General features: G+C 36.2%; 2 protein-coding genes and 1 long non-coding RNA gene across 3 annotated transcripts; 1 reads left to right on the top strand and 2 right to left on the bottom strand.

The window, feature by feature from the left end:
* The first annotated feature begins 5194 nt into the window (after nucleotides 1–5194).
* LOC135624201 (E3 ubiquitin-protein ligase At1g12760-like) lies at nucleotides 5195–9112 on the top strand. The gene is made up of 5 exons (XM_065127609.1): nucleotides 5195–5661; nucleotides 6152–6271; nucleotides 6367–6466; nucleotides 7522–7689; nucleotides 8679–9112. The coding sequence occupies exons 1-5, from the start codon at nucleotides 5204–5206 to the stop codon at nucleotides 8850–8852; spliced, it is 1020 nt and encodes a 339-aa protein (XP_064983681.1). The 5' UTR covers nucleotides 5195–5203; the 3' UTR covers nucleotides 8853–9112.
* An 820-nt stretch (nucleotides 9113–9932) lies between these two features.
* Nucleotides 9933–13335, bottom strand: LOC135625900 (uncharacterized). The gene is made up of 3 exons (XM_065131028.1): nucleotides 13021–13335; nucleotides 11884–12032; nucleotides 9933–10265 (listed from the first exon to the last, which is right to left on the bottom strand). The coding sequence occupies exons 1-3, from the start codon at nucleotides 13204–13206 to the stop codon at nucleotides 10133–10135; spliced, it is 468 nt and encodes a 155-aa protein (XP_064987100.1). The 5' UTR covers nucleotides 13207–13335; the 3' UTR covers nucleotides 9933–10132.
* A 597-nt stretch (nucleotides 13336–13932) lies between these two features.
* On the bottom strand, nucleotides 13933–15428 carry LOC108951335 (uncharacterized). The gene is made up of 2 exons (XR_001975713.2): nucleotides 14973–15428; nucleotides 13933–14393 (listed from the first exon to the last, which is right to left on the bottom strand). It is a non-coding gene; the product is annotated as an uncharacterized LOC108951335 (long non-coding RNA).
* Between the last annotated feature and the right edge of the window lie 1894 nt (nucleotides 15429–17322).

Raw genomic sequence — 17322 nt, 5'->3', positions numbered from 1 at the left:
CGATCTGATCGAAGAGTCTTAATACTTTTTCCAATTTGATTTTCAACTTCATTCTTATACTCTCTGAATTTCTCAAAAGCCCTCGGACTTGTATTTCATTAAGTACACATGTCTATACCTTGAGAAATTATCAGTAAAGATAATGAAGTATGAGTAACCACTAATGATACGAGTTGACATCGGTCCATATACATCACTATGTATGAGTTTTAGTAGTTCAGTGGCTCTTTCTCCAATTCCACTAAATAAAGAGTTGGTCAGTTTTCCATGAAAACAAGGCATATGATTGATGGCTATGAGTCATCGCAAGTTGTATATGACTCATAGTCGAATGGATCTAGATATCTATCTTTTAGTAACTTTTGAATCATTCCCTCATAGATGTGACCTAGCCTACAATGTCATAGGTATACACTGTTCACCTCATCTCGTTTCCTCTTAGACATACTTATATTCATGATATGTAAAATAGTGTATAGCATAAACAAATCATTATGCAATGTTCCTCTCGTGATAATCTTATCATCTAATAATATTGAACAACCATTGTTCTAAAAAACTAATTTATATCTACTAACTGTCAAACATAAAATATAAATAATGTTTTGGATAATAGAAGAAATAAAATCATATATATCCAACGTAATAATAGCTCCACCAGATAGATGTAGGGCGACCTCGCTAACAACTACTGCAGTAACTTTTGTTCAATTGCCCATCTTGAGGTCAATCTCGCCTCTTGCCAGTCTCCTAGGTCTTGCTAGAACATGCAACAAATTGCAAATATGATAAGCACTACCGATATCCAATACCCATGTGTTATCATAAGAGTCTGACAAATGAAGACTGATCGTGAATGTACTTGAAGCTTATCTAAGCTTCTATTTCGCCCTCCCTGCAATGTATTCTTTGCAGTTCCTCTTCCAATGCCCATCTTTTCCGTAGTGGAAGCACTGACCTTTGTCATTTATCGAGCCTTTCTTAGCAATATTTGCTTTACTTGATCTTCCCTTGCCCTTACTACCCTCGCAGATGGTAGCCCGTTGGCACAGCCATTAGCAGCCCGCGTGCAGAGGCGTCGTGGGGCATCGGCGCCTGCAACTACTGCACTCACAGGGTGATGCGCCATAGGGTAGCGATGCCTATGGGCGCTGTGCTCGCGGGTAGAACCGCCCTTAGGGGCGGTCGCTCGGCAGGGCAGCACCACCTGCGAGCGTTGCCCCACGGGTAGAATCGTCCGCGGGCAGGGGTGGCACCCCTACTATCCCCTACTGCATAGGCCGCCACCGACAGGGTGGCATCGGCCGCAGCAAGCGAAAGAGAAGGGGGCTTAGGGCAGTCTTGGGCAAAAGATAGTTTTGCCCCTAGGAATTTAAGAAATTCTAGTTTCTATCCTTTGTCTAAATTATAAAAATACCCCTAAAAATTCATAAAATTTCCTATATATCCCTGATTTGAGAAAATATTAATTAATTAAAAAGTTTAATTGATTATTATTTTTATTATTATTTAGTAGTCTTACATGATGATGATTTATACATGTGATATATGATATGTGGACGGATAATCATGGACCATATGATGTGTGTATTTGTGATTATTATTATTGGTGCCTGCTAGCCTCCATTTTATTTCTCATTTATCGGACATGCTACTATCACACCCATACAGTTTTTACTCGAGTTTCGCTCTAATCGGATTCTCCTGAAGAACTCTTTCTCTTTCAATTTGAATGACATTGGCTAGAGATTTGTCTGCGCAAAAATACACTAGATATTCCTCTCATGACACCGAGAGTGGATGATCCTCTATCGACACTTAATGGCCCTCGTAAAGTTGACTACCACTCCCGATGACTACTTGTGCTAGATTTGAGACATTCAAACCTATAAGTCCGATATCAAAGAGTGGGACACTCATACAGGATATCCTTGGTATCTTAAGTTTAAATATCAGATACACCACTGAAATAATGGAATCACTATTTGACAATAAGGCATCATCAACCATTCAGCATTTTGCAAATGGATCAATCAGTGAACTCATTCCCCAATGAGCATCTATATTGTATCCTTAGTGTTCCCACACGAGCAGCTATGAGACCAGTTGCATCCATCAGATGGATGGATATATAACACACTAGCCTATCTAGTTATCTTGATGTCCCTCTCGAGTAGCTTGCAGGGCACATATGACTAGCAAATGCTTTAGAGACTAACGCACAATAAGGAAAATCTTTTTCTTCTTTTAAGAGATCTATATAAATCAATAAAGATTAGCACAATTGGACCAACCCCACACTATGGTCAGAGTCACTAGTGAGTTGAAATAGTATTCGCATATCAAAGTTTGACGGCTCAACAACAACAATGGAAAGTAGCTGAAAACAAAGGGAGGTGTATTGCAGCTAAAGTAAAAGATTAAAAATTCAATAAAAGCGAGGAGATATAGCATCGCCAAAGGCTTCGATAAAGACATCAAAGGAATAAGTAAGGTAGAATGTCACAGACAAATCTGTATACAAGGGGCTGCCAAGTCTATTGTAAGCCCTCTACATATTATGCAAATTTATACATAAGGTGTTCAATATAATGTTTGGGTATATTCATGTCTTTTAGTTTTGTTCATATTTTGTATAACATGTAGAAGACTTACAATAGACTTAGTTATCCCATTTTGGTTGACTTTTATAATCGTTTTAGTCTTATAAATGCAGGTTATGTACAGTTATCATATAGAGACAAAATTGCCCAAAAATAGGTCATCTAGATAACTATTTTAGCGGGTTTTCTAGCTTCATAGGTGGTACGAAGTGTCAACAATTTGTGGATACTTTGGGGTATTATCTAGGGTTAGTTTATTTTATTATTCTGTAATAGTGTTATGTGAGCATTTGTGGAGACTTTTGGTCATGACGCCCTTTATCGCGTGATCATTTAAATCTTGCAAAGTTTATATTTATACATTATTTATCAAAATATTTGCTTGTGGGAACTCGAGTTGAATGATTCATTTAATTCATATTCTCTTTTGTAGGTCCTTATGAGAGCATAAGAGGTTTCAGAGAGATTAACCCTTTACAAGCTAACATGTAAGGATGCTATACAACTTAAACAAAATTAGTTAAGTTCGTGACAACATATAAATAAATATGTCTATGTATTCACACACTGTACGTCCACTTTTTCCTCACATATAATAACATATACATACATATCATTCATTTTCATTATAATTTATATATTTTTATTTTTATATAATGTACATATTAACTTTGAGTGTAAACCTAGATCTTATGACTCAAAATATACTTTCAAACATATATTAAACTCATTATCATTTTATCATTCAAAATATACTTTTAAACACACCTTAAGTTTATTTTGTTCTTATTTTTCAAGACATTCTTTCAAACATAGGTTAAGTTCATAACTATCTTATCATTTAATGTGCTTTAAAAATATATTTGAGTTCGTATGATATATATATATATATATATATATATATATATATATATATATATATATATAACTACTATTTTGCAGTAAGTTAAACATATACTTACCTGATTCAACGTACAATGAAGTTTCCATCGAAGGGCCCTGTTCCTCAATGCTTGGGTGTGTTAGAGAGCTTCTATTATTTTTAGAGTTCGGGTTTTTTTGGTCTGCATGAAGATATGATGAAATGAATGAACGAGGGAGAGAAAGAAGTCATAAATTATCATATGGGTAAGGAGGCTAAGGCTAAAATAGAGTAGAGATAATTAAGATGTTGCTTGAGATCTAAGATTTAATCCCATTATATCTTATTTCAATTTTTTTCTTTTACTAATATATTTTTAATGTCACAACAGAGTCTAATTTGATTTGATAAAGATGACATTTTTAGTTTAAGTCCATCCTTTACTCTCACTTATATATAATATTTTTAGTATAACATTTTTTTTTCGTTTTTTCTCTTTACTTGATTATCTATTACTTCATCCATACCTAAGTAATTTATTATCCTTCATATACATATTGTTTAAACCTCAAATTTATTTTAAACATGATTAAACTAATTCAACCTAAGTATATATATTATAAAATATATCTTTAGATGATGATAACACATGCATATTATTTATGTTTCCATATATGCTAGATTTATTGATATATGTGAGAACCTGGGCACTTAAATTAAATTAGGAATATAGTGGGTTGGACTCTTCATAGCCACTTAAATTAATCCACAATTCAATCAGTTAATGAAAATTTATAATTATAGCTTAGTTAATATGTATTAAAAAATTAATTTAATTTACAATATATTGTAATTAGTTTGGTTCTTTTATAAATAGACTGGATGATTTTCTTAGAAAATATTTATATTTTAGATTTTTTTTAAAAGGTGCCACATCTTTGTTTTAAATAATATCTCTAATTTAAAGAATTCTCAAAATATCCCTAACTGTTTTTTGTCAAATTATTTATTTATTTAATTTTAATCTTCATGTTTTTTAATAGTATTTGCTGTGTTTTATTGATGTACTACAAATATTTAAATATTATTTAAAAATATTATAAATGATGTCATATGACATCTTGTGATTGCTGATAGATTATTATAATATCATATATTTAAACTTATATTTAGTTTGATTAAAGTGAGAAGTTTATTTATATTACTTGGAGGGCGATGTCGATCGGTGCCCAATCATTCTCTTTATGTCGAGGACCCGATCGATCAGCGTCATATCATAATGCTAGCTCTGTACTCAAATAGGCTTTATAATATTTTTGCTATAGTAGTCAAAATATTGTAAAAAGTCAAAAAAATATTATAACACATATCAAAACATTATAACAGTCAAAAAAAGAAAATTTCAAGAGACAATTTAGGCATTTTCATAAATTAAAAATAATATTTAAAAAATAAAATAAAATAAGGATGACCGTTTGATAAGGTATTCAAAATATAAATAGTTTATAGGGAAATCACCTAAAAAGATTAAATGGCTAAACGTGTTCGGGTTCGGATCGTGTAAGCGCGTCATGATATAAATTGACTCTCTGATCCACCCGCGTTTTGATTGGTGGTATAGAGAACTTTTGCGGGTCCCATGTGAGAATAGCAAGGCAGGCAGCCGAAGTGGCAAGCGGATCGCAGAATAGGATCCCGAAGAATCCAAAATTTATTATTTGGGCTGCTGCCGCTGCCGATGCTGCTGCTTCGCAATCTCTCTGACCGACGCTGCGTCTCGGATTCCATCCGCCGGGCCGGCAGCCGGCGCGTGATGATGGAGCCGTGGTTGCTGGTTTGGGAGGCTTTCACGGAGCAGCTGGAGGAGCGGCAGAGCGACTGGGCCTACTCGAGGACCGTCGTGTTCCTCGACACCCTGTTGAACTTGGCGTTCGTGGCGGCGGCGGCCGGGGTCCTCGTCCTGAGCCGGGACGAGGCTCCGTCGATGCCGCTGAGGCTGTGGATTGGAGGGTATGCCCTTCAGTGCGTGCTCTTCATTGTGTGCGTCTGCGTTCGGTTCCAGCGGAGGCATCTGCAGAGGGACGTGGAGGAGCGGAGCAGCCACGATCGGGGGGGTTTGGGCCCTAGTTCTCCAAGCGATGTGGTGGAAGCCAGGGGTTGCAATGCTGATCAGGGTCAGAACGAGGAGGCGAGGAGGTAAGATAAGCTGAATCATGCCCTTCCGCAGTAGTTTCAGTTCTATCTTATATTAGGTTTCTGTTGAATTTGAAGAATTTGTTCCATTATGACAACAAGATAACCAGTGGTCCATGAATGGAGCTTATAAGTTGGTTGCCACAGAAACAAATGCAAACCATGAGCAATATTATTGTAGAAAAACTAGTTCTAGGTTCTGTTTTGACAATCTTGTATGGTGATGCTTGTGTTGATTAAGATTGTTTAGGACTAATGCTCTGGGAAAAAAATGGTGACTAGCCGTAATTATGCATTGTGGGGTTGTGTTGCTTTATCATGACATATACTGGTTGGAAATTGGAACTATGATTTGTAATCTATGGTCTTTTCTGTAGAAATCCTCGACTATATCCTGTTCGGGCTGGAGGGTGCTTCTCTTTAGATGTACTTTGCTAATTTTGATATTGTGTTCTTGGGAGTTATCATATGTTCTTGTTGACTAATTTTGTAGTGTTGCCAAGGATCTGGAGTTTGCAAGCAATATGTTCTCATGCATATGGTGGATCGTTGGTTTTTACTGTGTATCCGCTGGAGGCCAAGCCTTGATACGTGATGCACCACAGCTATACTGGTACTGTCCTAAATAAATATCTGAATAATTGGATTATAATGCATGTTTGTCTTGTCTTTACTTTTTTTTTTTTCCTGCTTGATCTGTCTTTTCAGGTTTTGCATAGTTTTCCTAGCATTTGATTGCATTGGCATTAGCATTGCTGTTTGCTGTTGCGTATGTATCATCAACATTGTTTATGTTGTCACAGATCAGGTATTTCACACTAATGACAGCCTCTTTATCTATGACAACTTGCTTTTATGACAAATTAAACACCGATATAGGTTTTTTTCTATAGCTAAAGTTTTGTTATGCTTGATCGGGACATCCATAATTTATTCAATATCCAATGATAAATTGTAAAAGTTAATACATATGGTCACTATGTTTTTATCAGCAATACCAATAGAAAACGATTGAGGATTTTTTTTGGTTTTATTGCCATATAATTTCAGTTTTAGTCTTATGTTTCTATAAATCTCAAATTATGTTTTGTGGATATAAGCCAGATCTGTACTTGTATGGGAACTATTTTGCCCGAAGTTGGTCTGCTATCCATTCCTTCAAGGAGCTTTCTTTGGTCCAAAGCCTCATAGTTTTGCAAGGATCAAAATTGAGGCATGGTTCAGTTTGGTATTATGTGTACCTAGAAAGATGTTTGGCCTAAATGCTTAAATTTGATTAATTATGGGCCTATGATCCATTAAAATAAATACTGCAAAAGAGAGAATTTTCTTCTAATGGTTATCATACTAAGTGTTCATACTTTTGCTATTGAATGCACATGTATAGCTTTTATGGCGAGGTCAAAGTATGATATTTGCTCCTTTTTCCCCTGTAAACTCAAATTCATTGGACATTTTGACAAAATACTGCATTTGAACTTCTAAGATTTAGAATATTTTCCTTATTTTGCAGGACATTCTATTTTTTTCAATATTTGAAACAAAAGAATCTCTTGTTATTCAGAATGGGTGCCTTATTTTTATTTTCTGAAAAGCTTGCACACCCCATTGATGTGTAGACTGCCATATATCCGGAGCATTTTAAGTGCTCACCAACTCACATCTTGTAAATTACCTGATTATGAAAAGCTTAGGGCCTATTTGCAGATTAATAAAAATACATCATTGTGCTGGTGCGACCAGAGTAAGATATTTTAAAACATACATTAATTTTACGTTAATAATTTAGTCAATGATTCTTTTGTTTGTTGCTAAGTGTTTAAAGAGATGACAAATAGTTATTTGCCTTTTTCTCTTTTAAAGCAAGGAGGTGCATCTGATGAAGATATCCGCCAGCTTCCCACGTACAAATTCCAAAGGATTGACAATTTTGAGATACTTTTCAATGAAGTACAAAGATCAAAAGGTGGGATGATGATCGAGTGTGGCAGTGATGAACCAATTGAGCATGTTCTATCAGCGGAGGATGCTGTAAGCTCTCTCCTTTGACTGCTTATTGCTGTTTGTGTATTATGACTATGAGCATTTGCTTCCCTTGGCCCTATTACTCCTTTTAGTTTACCTCTGCTCATTTTCTCTTTTAGTTTATTTTTTTCTCATTTCTTATCTTCCACACTAACCATTTCTTGATAAGAGGTATCGGCTGAAAAAGTTCCGATGTGTTCTGAGATGAAACAAAGCCAAAACTCGTCTCAGGTTGATTGTAGCCTAATCCGATTGGAACTGTTATAAATACTTTGAGAGAGGTTAATATAACTGCTAATGTTCCTGTACCTTGCCAAAATATTTTTTCTTTTATCTAAGTTGTTTTTCCTTTAAAACCCAAATAAATTTAAAAATATTGTTCGAATTCTTTTTCGCTTTTGTAGACTTGCAATCTGACTAGAAGAAAGACAAGAAAGTTCCTTTAACTTATATGTAGGATTTGGCTCCAAGATCCTAGATGGACTGAGTAGCTTGGATTGTATGGCGGCACCCTTTAGATTGCCTTGGGAGGTTGCCAGTCTGCCATGGGCTAAAGGCCAAATGGATATCTCATTCTTTAATATTCCAATTTATTATTTAAATGGACTAAGTGAATGCAAGACACATCAACGTTTACCTGCTACCTTCGTTTGAAGGTTGACATTAAGTTCTATGTACAATTCTTGATTGAAAATCTCGTCTTCCATCATTCTACAAATATGAAAGCTTATCAATTAAATATGTTATCAAAATGAATAAATTAAAATCCAAATCTCTAATGTTATCTTCTTCAAAGAAGGTCAGAGCAGATAGTTCTTTGACTTGATAAACTGTGATCTTTCTTTATATTTGTGTTTTCCTTTGCTTTCTTATACTTGGGACCTCAGTGCAAGTATCTTTTCTGTTTCTTAAATGGCTGCGGTTCCATAAAAGAACACTAGTAATTTAAATTTCCATCTAGTTATGCCGTTAGTTCGCCGTCTTTGTGTATGTAGGTGTGCTGCATCTGCCTTTCTGCTTACAAGGATGGGGTAGACCTGCGGGTGCCTCCTTGCCGCCACCATTTCCACTGTGCTTGCTTGGATAAATGGCTCTACATCAATGCCACTTGCCCCTTATGCAAGTACAACATTGTACAGAGCAGCAACCAAGCACCAGAGGAGGTCTAGAACAAGGTGATTGCGCTCCCATTCCTAGTCTCTATGTTTGGAAGGCAAATTCCACTGTTCCGATTTTTATGATCTAGTAGAAGTGTGAAAATTGTTGATGTTATTATACGTTGTCCTGAGAAGCAAAATCCATGAAAGATAAGAAACCTAATTGTACTTTGAGCAAATGTAACATGTTGCATCCTAGCCTGAATCAGATCATGTCTGGTTGGACTATGAATGTGTGTTCTATAATGAAATATATATTTTTTAAAGCTTTACAGGCATGTAAAACCACATTATAAAAATAATGGCAGATTATTCAGAGTTATAATGCAATTTTTTTTTCTCTTTCATGATTGCTTTATCATACCGATAGGTTGATGCTTGCATGGTTGTTACAAAGTTGAAACTTTATATTAGAATCTTAGCTGCACAGGAGATAGCTCACTCTCTTGTTGATCGTTCCAAGGTCTTTCTACGATTGAAAAGCCATTACCGCAGTGAAGACTTCTTGATTCTCCTACGTTTTGCGTGTGATTAGAGAAATGCTGAGTGTTCCTCACTTCCCACAAAGGAAGGAATATAAAGACAATAATAAGTTGTAATATCTCGATTATTTAGAGTTAAACATTATTGAGTTAGATTTAGGTTGACTTGTATAGATCTATTAATCGGGCCAATATGAGTCTAAATCATCTCTATTTGTCGGTTAGGGTGAAATTGCATTCTATGATCGATTGTCTTGGGATATGCTCGACTTCTATGGACACATAATTGAGCTCATTTCATTGTTTATGTATAACATGTATTGGATATATAAAAACAAATAATCATTTGTCCATCTCATGAACATCAAAATTAGATTTTTTTTAATATTTTTACTGGTCATATATATATATATATAACTGTAGTATGATAATGATGTATTGATTTATTTGTACATAATTTCTTCTCTAAGCTCAATCTACTGTGTAAAACAATAAACTCACATAGATGAAACAGAAAAGTTTGTCTATGCAACTTGATGCAGCCACAGTAAGAAATTTCTGGAGAGTCCATGTCTCAGCATGTTATTCAACTTATGAGTACACTCAAAGAGGAAGAAAAATTTATATTTATACCCAATGAACACTTTGTTGATATGGAAAATTCATAAAGAGAATACAGAACACTAGTACTGTACACTAACACAAACTATGACTGTGGCCTTGGACTAATGTTAGGTATTACCTACTGGCCTAGTTATCAATGAAAAAGATAACAATCAAGTTATATATGGGGTGGTGATGCAGCACAAGTCATCCATTGATCCCAAATATGCGGACCTTGTGCATGTTTGGGAACTTGGCAATTACCAGTATGGCTACCGCAAGTGTATTCAGGAACAGCATTGGATGTCGGTAGTCCGTTGTGTGCGAGGCTATCAGATACCTGACCAGATACAGAAAGCAAAAGATATCAAATTGAGGAAATAATAGAACAGATAACAATGCAAAGAAATTGTCTTCCAATGCACAAAGTATATGGATGCTTTCTCGAGACAATAACAAATAACACATTAATGGGTATGTTGAATAGCCCCAGTATATCAGGATGAAGTATTATGAGAATATAAGAAAAGGATACACATGCATTAATCATACCGTAAACCTATAAAATAAAATGCATATACTAGATACCCAAGTAAAATCACTAAACATTGACAGAATTAACTTGTTAAATACACATGTTTTTGACAAAGCATGCGAAATAATTGCTACAAGTCCGACATGCTCGGTCACATATTTCTCAGAATTGTAACACGTAAAGATGATATAATGACAAAATGATATTTCAGCATGTCAGAAATATAACTCGAAAGAGCAGCTGGCATTAGCATAAAGAATCAGCAACAATATCCTGTTAATTGTCGATATCAGTCCCTAGTTGTCTATACCATGTATAAAATATTCACTCCAAATATTGACGACATGGGACCAGTTCTCTTAATGTTCAACCACCAATATCTTCTTTTACAAGCTATGTTCAAGGTTGTAATGCTTAATGTTTCAGCAGGTAATTCTCGCTACATAAGATATGCAAGCCTCAGACACAATACAGTTAATAAGTGAGGCTCATCCAGACCATTGGCACCTGAACCGCACCATGTCCTAGTAGCATCAACCCTATGGTTATGTGAAGAACGAATTATCCAAAGGATTTGAATGTGCAATATACCATGAAACTGATGTTAGCAATATGACAATGGACACGTTTGTCAAAGCATGATCCCACGGTACTCACTAATCGCATCACTATCGTATCCGCATCACCCAAGTTTTCATATCTTTATTCTGTGCTGTGTTGGTCTAAGAGTTTACAAGGTGAGGTATCTCAATTATCAGGCCTTAAAAAAGATCTTCCAGTTGCTCAAGATATGCAGAAATAGTAAAGAAAAGGTGCCAAGAACATGGAATGTCCCGAATGGAGACACATGATGGATATAGGATCATGATACACATTGATTTGCTTACTAAGGTCACTTGTTATATTAAATAACATGCTTTGACTTTTTAACCAAGTAGATACACAGCTAGTTGGGTCACTAACAAGAATGGTAAAAGATCTGAAGCTATGAACTCAACAACAATTTTTTTATTAATTAGTGCTTGTCATATTAAAGGATTCTAGAGTCAGAATTCCTGTGGATTTCATTTGTCCTTGTTACATTTCTGAAACTAAATGACATTAATAAATATCATCAAGTACATATTATATACATGTACTGAATTTTATTTTGTTATATGCTAATAGAACACATGATATGCCATAAGTATATCGAGTTGCAAGGTAAAGGTTTCCTGCTGATAAGGATGCCATAACAATATCTGGTTTGACTTACTGAACTACAACAAGAAGAATGACTAGTCATCCTAGTTTTAGTCTTTGGAATATCAAACTGCCTATCCACAAAATAGCTATTCATAAACATAACTTTCATGATTTTTAATAAAGACTCATAGTGTATCAAAATTATACACAAGAGAGAGATTTAAAAGAAGATACTCACAGGACAACAGGTACAACAATCAAGAATTTCCTGTTACGGGTTAGTTGCCTGCCATCATCCATCTGCTCCCACCAGGTCAAGTTGTTATAGATACCTTGGTCTTCAGCAAAGGGAGTGCCCTTTTTCCAATGGAAGAAGTAATAGGTAACCTGAAAGGCAGTTAACTAGAAATCATTATGTGGACAATCAAAATTCCAGGCAAGTGAGCGTGGGCAAACAAAGTAAACATGGCAAATTTCTGAGTGAAGGAAACCAAGAAACTCAGCAAAACCTGTCAATTCAAACACAGTCATACTGCTAATGTATCGGTCAATCCTGATGTTAGAAAATACTGAAAAGAGAATCGGTATTGCTGCGACTTATCAGGTATATTCACTAACCACCAAAACGATATGCAAGAAACATCAAACTTCGAGCTTCAAAAGGCTAATCTGCTTTAACTAAACCCGTGGGTACAAACTCTTTTGGAAGAATCATTCAGTATGTTCAGTACACAGCATAAAATGAAATTCAACAAAAGCAATTCAACCAAATGATGCAATCATGATTCAGACAACCACAATCAGCTTCAGGTTTCCACATTGAAGCACAACTGGCTGTAAAAGCATTTAAGCAGCTGAATCATATTTTGGCATGACAAAAAGTAAACTATATAGTCAACCACTTTAATAATTTGGACGAAAAGTTTTTTGACTTGGTGCCAATTATCCCTTATATCATCCAGTTACAAGTCAAAGATAAAGAGACGTGCCAAAGATTATAACTTTTGACCATAATATTTGGAATGCTCATCCATAGAACTTTCTATCGCACTGATCAACGTATGAAGCCTGTTTCAACCCTACGATACCAATTAGGAACGACATAATACTTTCTAGACGGAAAGTAGAACACTTAAAGGTGAATCTTTTAGATGAACTCAAACCCAAACCCAGTAAAAAAAGAGAGCGAAAAATCGTAGTCTCCCTATTCCTTCTGACCAAATCCAGATTCAGCACCGAATCCGAACTGCACAAGCCACAACGTTAACCCCAAAACCCTACTATCATCATAATTCAGGCCGAAATCTTCGACAGTCGCTAAAAGTGGGGAAAGATCAAAACTTTAGGGTCAAGAAGTGAAGCCAAGGCCGCCTACCGCAAAGTGCAAGAGATTGACAGCGGTCCATGCCATGCCGGGGGTGCAGCCGACGACGGAGAGCACGAGGAGCCAGCAGAAGAAGAGGATGAGTATGTAGGTGGTCCAGACGCCGGGGTACATGAACCATTCGGTGTTTTTGTTCAGATCCGGGGGCGGCACCGTCTTCACGTAGAGCTTCACCATCGCGTCGCCTTCTCCTTTCGCTCTCTGTATTCCGATATCAAGCTTGGGGAGGCCGGGGAGGGGTATTCATGCAAGATCGAAGGAAGACCAAAGGGGGGAGTTGGGAGGGGAAGTACGGGTAATGGCATTGGAACGAGTATTAATATCAATTTCTTTGCTATTATATATTATTATTGTATGAGTCACTAATTTAGATTATTCCAAAACTATTAATTTTCAAATAATATTTTTTTTTATAAATATTATAATTATATTGAATATAATTATACATTATTACATTTAATATATATATTTTTAATTTTCTTAAAAATATCACTTTTATTTTGTTTTTGGTTAACATAACCCAACAAATATGTTATGTAGATCGCTAATAAAACATAAGCCAAAAAATAAAATAAGTTCCTTTTTAATGTTATTATTGACAACATTGTTTGCCCTTTATTTATTTACTTAATTTCAAGTTAACCTAAATAATGATTCTTTCTAAACTTAGCTGGTAAATAATTTAATTGATTCATAATCTAATTTTTTTATTTTTTGGCCAAAACAACTAATAATTTATTTTTTTCTAAATCTTATTAATGATAGAAACACTACCCCCTATGGTTAACAAATCACTAACCTAAATCTTATTAGAATCTATTATTATGTAATCTCTCAAGTTAGTTTCTTAATTGTAAATAGATAGCCCTGCTCTCAAGTTCTTGATCTGATTTCAAGCCAAGCTTAAGTTGGATTACATGCTCACAAGATGTTTATTGGAAGTAAATACTAATGCTGTAGAATTGTCAACAGATACTTGGTAAAATAGATCAGACTCAGTGGTTGGAACAGCTGAAAGCCTGTGGAGTGCCAGCAAAGAACAGAGACAAATTCCCAATCCAGTGAGCTTGGATGCTGGCAGAGCTGCCAAGTTCTTGGGAGGGAAGAAATCCAAGCAAGAGAGTGAGCCTGATGAAACTGTTGCAGTGGGGAGGGAGGGAGCTGCAACCCTGGGTGGTGGCAGTCTTCCTGTGGATGTTACTCCATTGTCACTTTCTTCTGGGAGATGCAAGTTTCTTTGTCTCTTTTTCTTCTGGGAGATGTCATTAGCTATTCTAACAAAGAAGAGTCAAGAAATTTGTTTCTTTGTCTCTCTTTTTCTTCTGGGAGATGCAAGTTTCAACTGTTCTCATATGCTTATGTATCTGCACAAGGAGATTTGATGTCCTGAAATAATTTGTTTGCTAGCTGAAAGATTTTGATAGAAAATTGCACACTGCTATAAAAAGCATCTCTCTCTGTAATTAGATGCAGGATTTAGGAATCATCAGATGCAAATTTGAAATGAGAGAAACATTAAGAAAAAAATTACCACCAACTTAGGAAAGAAAAAGGGTAGACGAAGGTGCCAAGATAGGATTTTAGATTCTGGTGGCATAGTGCACAATAGATTCTTATCTAGATACAGTCAGAGAACAGAATTGATCCAAATTAATTGATCTTACAGGAAACCTTACTGAGATTGTAAATTGTTTGTACAAAATTGAAATGAAAATGAAGTATATGATTCATACAGCATCTACAAAGTTGGAGCAAGTGTTGTTATGATTTTAAGATTGTTCTTCACGATCTGAGTGATTAGGATTTGATTCATGAAAATAACATCTTTGTTACGAGCGTATACGAATTACCTCAATTTGCTAAGTAGAGCAAAACAATCAAGAGCATCAGATTAAGAACACAAGCACACTAAGTTTGGGGACACTATGACAAGGAATAATTACCTTGATATCTCATGTAGCATATGGTTTCTGGATCATATCATTAACCATGTTATCCCTTAGATGAAGTGGTATCTCCAGATTTTGACATCATCATCATCATCATCTTCTTCTTCTTCTTCTTCTTCTTCTGTTCCATATGCAACATGAACTTGCTTACTTGATTTCTTAGTAGTAGATTTGTTCTTGTTGCCATGTTCAGGTTTTCTCCACTGTCCCTGACAACCATGACCCCCAGGTCAACATGAACAAGTTCTTTGGTGAAGTTGAGCTGGTAGGCAGACTGAGGTCAGCATTTGATCTTGATGCCAACTCTGCTAAAGACAATGCAACAGTGAAGGAACACGACACCACCATTGGCTCATCTAATGGTCATTTTGTGAGGATGAGATTGACAGAATGATGGAGGCTGAGTTGCATGCCTAAGAGGACAAGGAAAACAAAGCTCTGATTGATACTAAGAACACTGTTGACACAACAATCTACAGTATCAGAACTCCAGATGTTGTCTGTAGTGGCTGGCATTCACAAATGGATGGCAGGAGTGATCATCATTGACCAAATCAAGGCCAAAGATTGATGTGTAACTAAGGCAGTCTCAAAGGAAACACAAGAAACCATATGAGCTCACCCAATTTTCTCAGTGTTAATGCAATTAAGTGCATCTTTCTTTTCAGTAAATGTAGCACATATTGTTCTTGTGATGTCACACCAGCATCAAAATCCTCCTACTCCACTCATTTGATTGTCATGTTTGATCAGCTTAGACCATAAACTCCACCTAATCTTTGAACATTCCCCAGTCTTGGGTGTCCACCATGAGTTGCCTAAATCAAAGAAATCTGAAACCAGGGAATCTTCAACAGAGCACACAAAGCTATACATGGTGACCAAGGTTTTCTGAAAATGTTTTTTATCATATTTATGTTAAACAACTATAGGTGATGTTAACTGCATAATATATTATTAATTTTGGTTTCAACTGGCTGCCACCAGTGCCTCTCCATGATATATTCCTGTCCCAAAAGCAGCAATCCATTTCACCCTCTGCAAGTTGCATATATGGTTAAGCAGATTTGCTCAACATCAGCATCCTACGAATCATTTTATTTAGGATGCTTAGTGCGAGGTTTTCCATAGGAGATGTGATGATATGTGTCTGCAAGTCACATCACATGAAAGGCTTTCTACTCATCCACCCAACAACAAATCTTTCATAGCATCTTGCCAGGATTTGCTATCTATAATTTAACCATCACAGCCCCTTTAGAGTTGGATATGATTCTGCTTGAGCTGAACAAAAAAATGTCTTCATATCCTTGTTAAATTATGATCATCTTCCTTGGGTCCACTCTCTCTTTCTGTCTCTCCACATTAACCACTAAGAGCTCCTGTCACCAGAGCAGCAAGCTTCCAACTCTGAATTGTTGTCTCTGTGGCATTCCTTTGTGGTCCATTGGTCCTAAAGCTTTTTATTTCTTCCTTGATGACTTTTCTTCTCTTGTCAAGTAGAACAAGCCATCATCTGGTTCAGTCGAGGGGTCAGGAGGGATACATCAGCACACAAAATTCCATGGCATGGAACATAGAGACATCATCTGCCTTGTTGGTCCAAGCTTACAAGTTTAATCCACCTACCAGCAACATTAGCATCATAAAGCACATACTATAATCCCATTTGCCTTGTGCTGCACAATGCACATAGTTTATGTTGGTCTATACAGCTAAGCTTTGGGCAGTCCACAGCCTATATTTGACAATGGAAGACTTCATCATGCCATTTAATCTACAGCTTGATTGTCCACCATTCATAAGATCAAATGATGCCATTGTTATCTGGTAAGCTTACGCTCAAAGTCCTTCATGCTTACTTAAGAGTGCTTAATTGGGAAGATAAATGAAGCATCCAGGAAACCAGTTTAAGTTAAATAAATCTGTAACAGAGCTTGTGCTTAAGAAAGAGCCATGATCATAGCTGGTTTCTCCCTTATCCTAAGTGAGGGATGAGCTCATTCAAAGCTTGACCTGATTCATAGTTTGCAGTGACGGGTAGGAAGTCCTTATCAATCTGTTAAAGCTACGAAGATGATCGATCCTCGAATCGCTATCGTTCTATCGCTGATGAGGAACTCAGCTCAGCCAGGAGGGATATCAACTACCAGTAATCAGAGCTCACGTGAGCTTGCAATCCAACGCTGTTTGCTCCTGAGTTTGAGGAGGTGTCGAAGACCAAAGCAAACTAGGCAGCAGAGTCAATGCAGCACACATCTGCCTCAAAAAGCTTGCTTGCCATGTTCATGCTCCAAGAAAGTCTTCAAGCAATGCAATGACTGCAACATAGAATGCATTGTCA

This window comes from Musa acuminata, chromosome BXJ2-10 (assembly GCF_036884655.1).
Source record: "Musa acuminata AAA Group cultivar baxijiao chromosome BXJ2-10, Cavendish_Baxijiao_AAA, whole genome shotgun sequence".
Classification (NCBI taxonomy): domain Eukaryota; kingdom Viridiplantae; phylum Streptophyta; class Magnoliopsida; order Zingiberales; family Musaceae; genus Musa; species Musa acuminata.
Note: the sequence above shows the minus strand (reverse complement) of the source record. Positions and strands in the feature narration are given on the sequence as shown.

What these genes read in the sequence shown, in the direction of transcription:
- LOC135624201 (XM_065127609.1), top strand. Translation starts at nt 5,204, where the DNA reads ATGCTGCTGCTTCGCAATCTCTCTGACCGACGCTGCGTCTCGGATTCC. An exon ending in CAGAACGAGGAGGCGAGGAG is followed by an intron (nt 5,662 to 6,151) that starts GTAAGATAAGCT and finishes CTAATTTTGTAG; the next exon opens with TGTTGCCAAGGATCTGGAGT. An exon ending in TTCTATCAGCGGAGGATGCT is followed by an intron (nt 7,690 to 8,678) that starts GTAAGCTCTCTC and finishes TTGTGTATGTAG; the next exon opens with GTGTGCTGCATCTGCCTTTC.
- LOC135625900 (XM_065131028.1), bottom strand. Translation starts at nt 13,206, where the DNA reads ATGGTGAAGCTCTACGTGAAGACGGTGCCGCCCCCGGATCTGAACAAA. An exon ending in TCAATCTCTTGCACTTTGCG is followed by an intron (nt 12,033 to 13,020) that starts GTAGGCGGCCTT and finishes ACTGCCTTTCAG; the next exon opens with GTTACCTATTACTTCTTCCA. An exon ending in ATTGTTGTACCTGTTGTCCT is followed by an intron (nt 10,266 to 11,883) that starts GTGAGTATCTTC and finishes GTATCTGGTCAG; the next exon opens with GTATCTGATAGCCTCGCACA.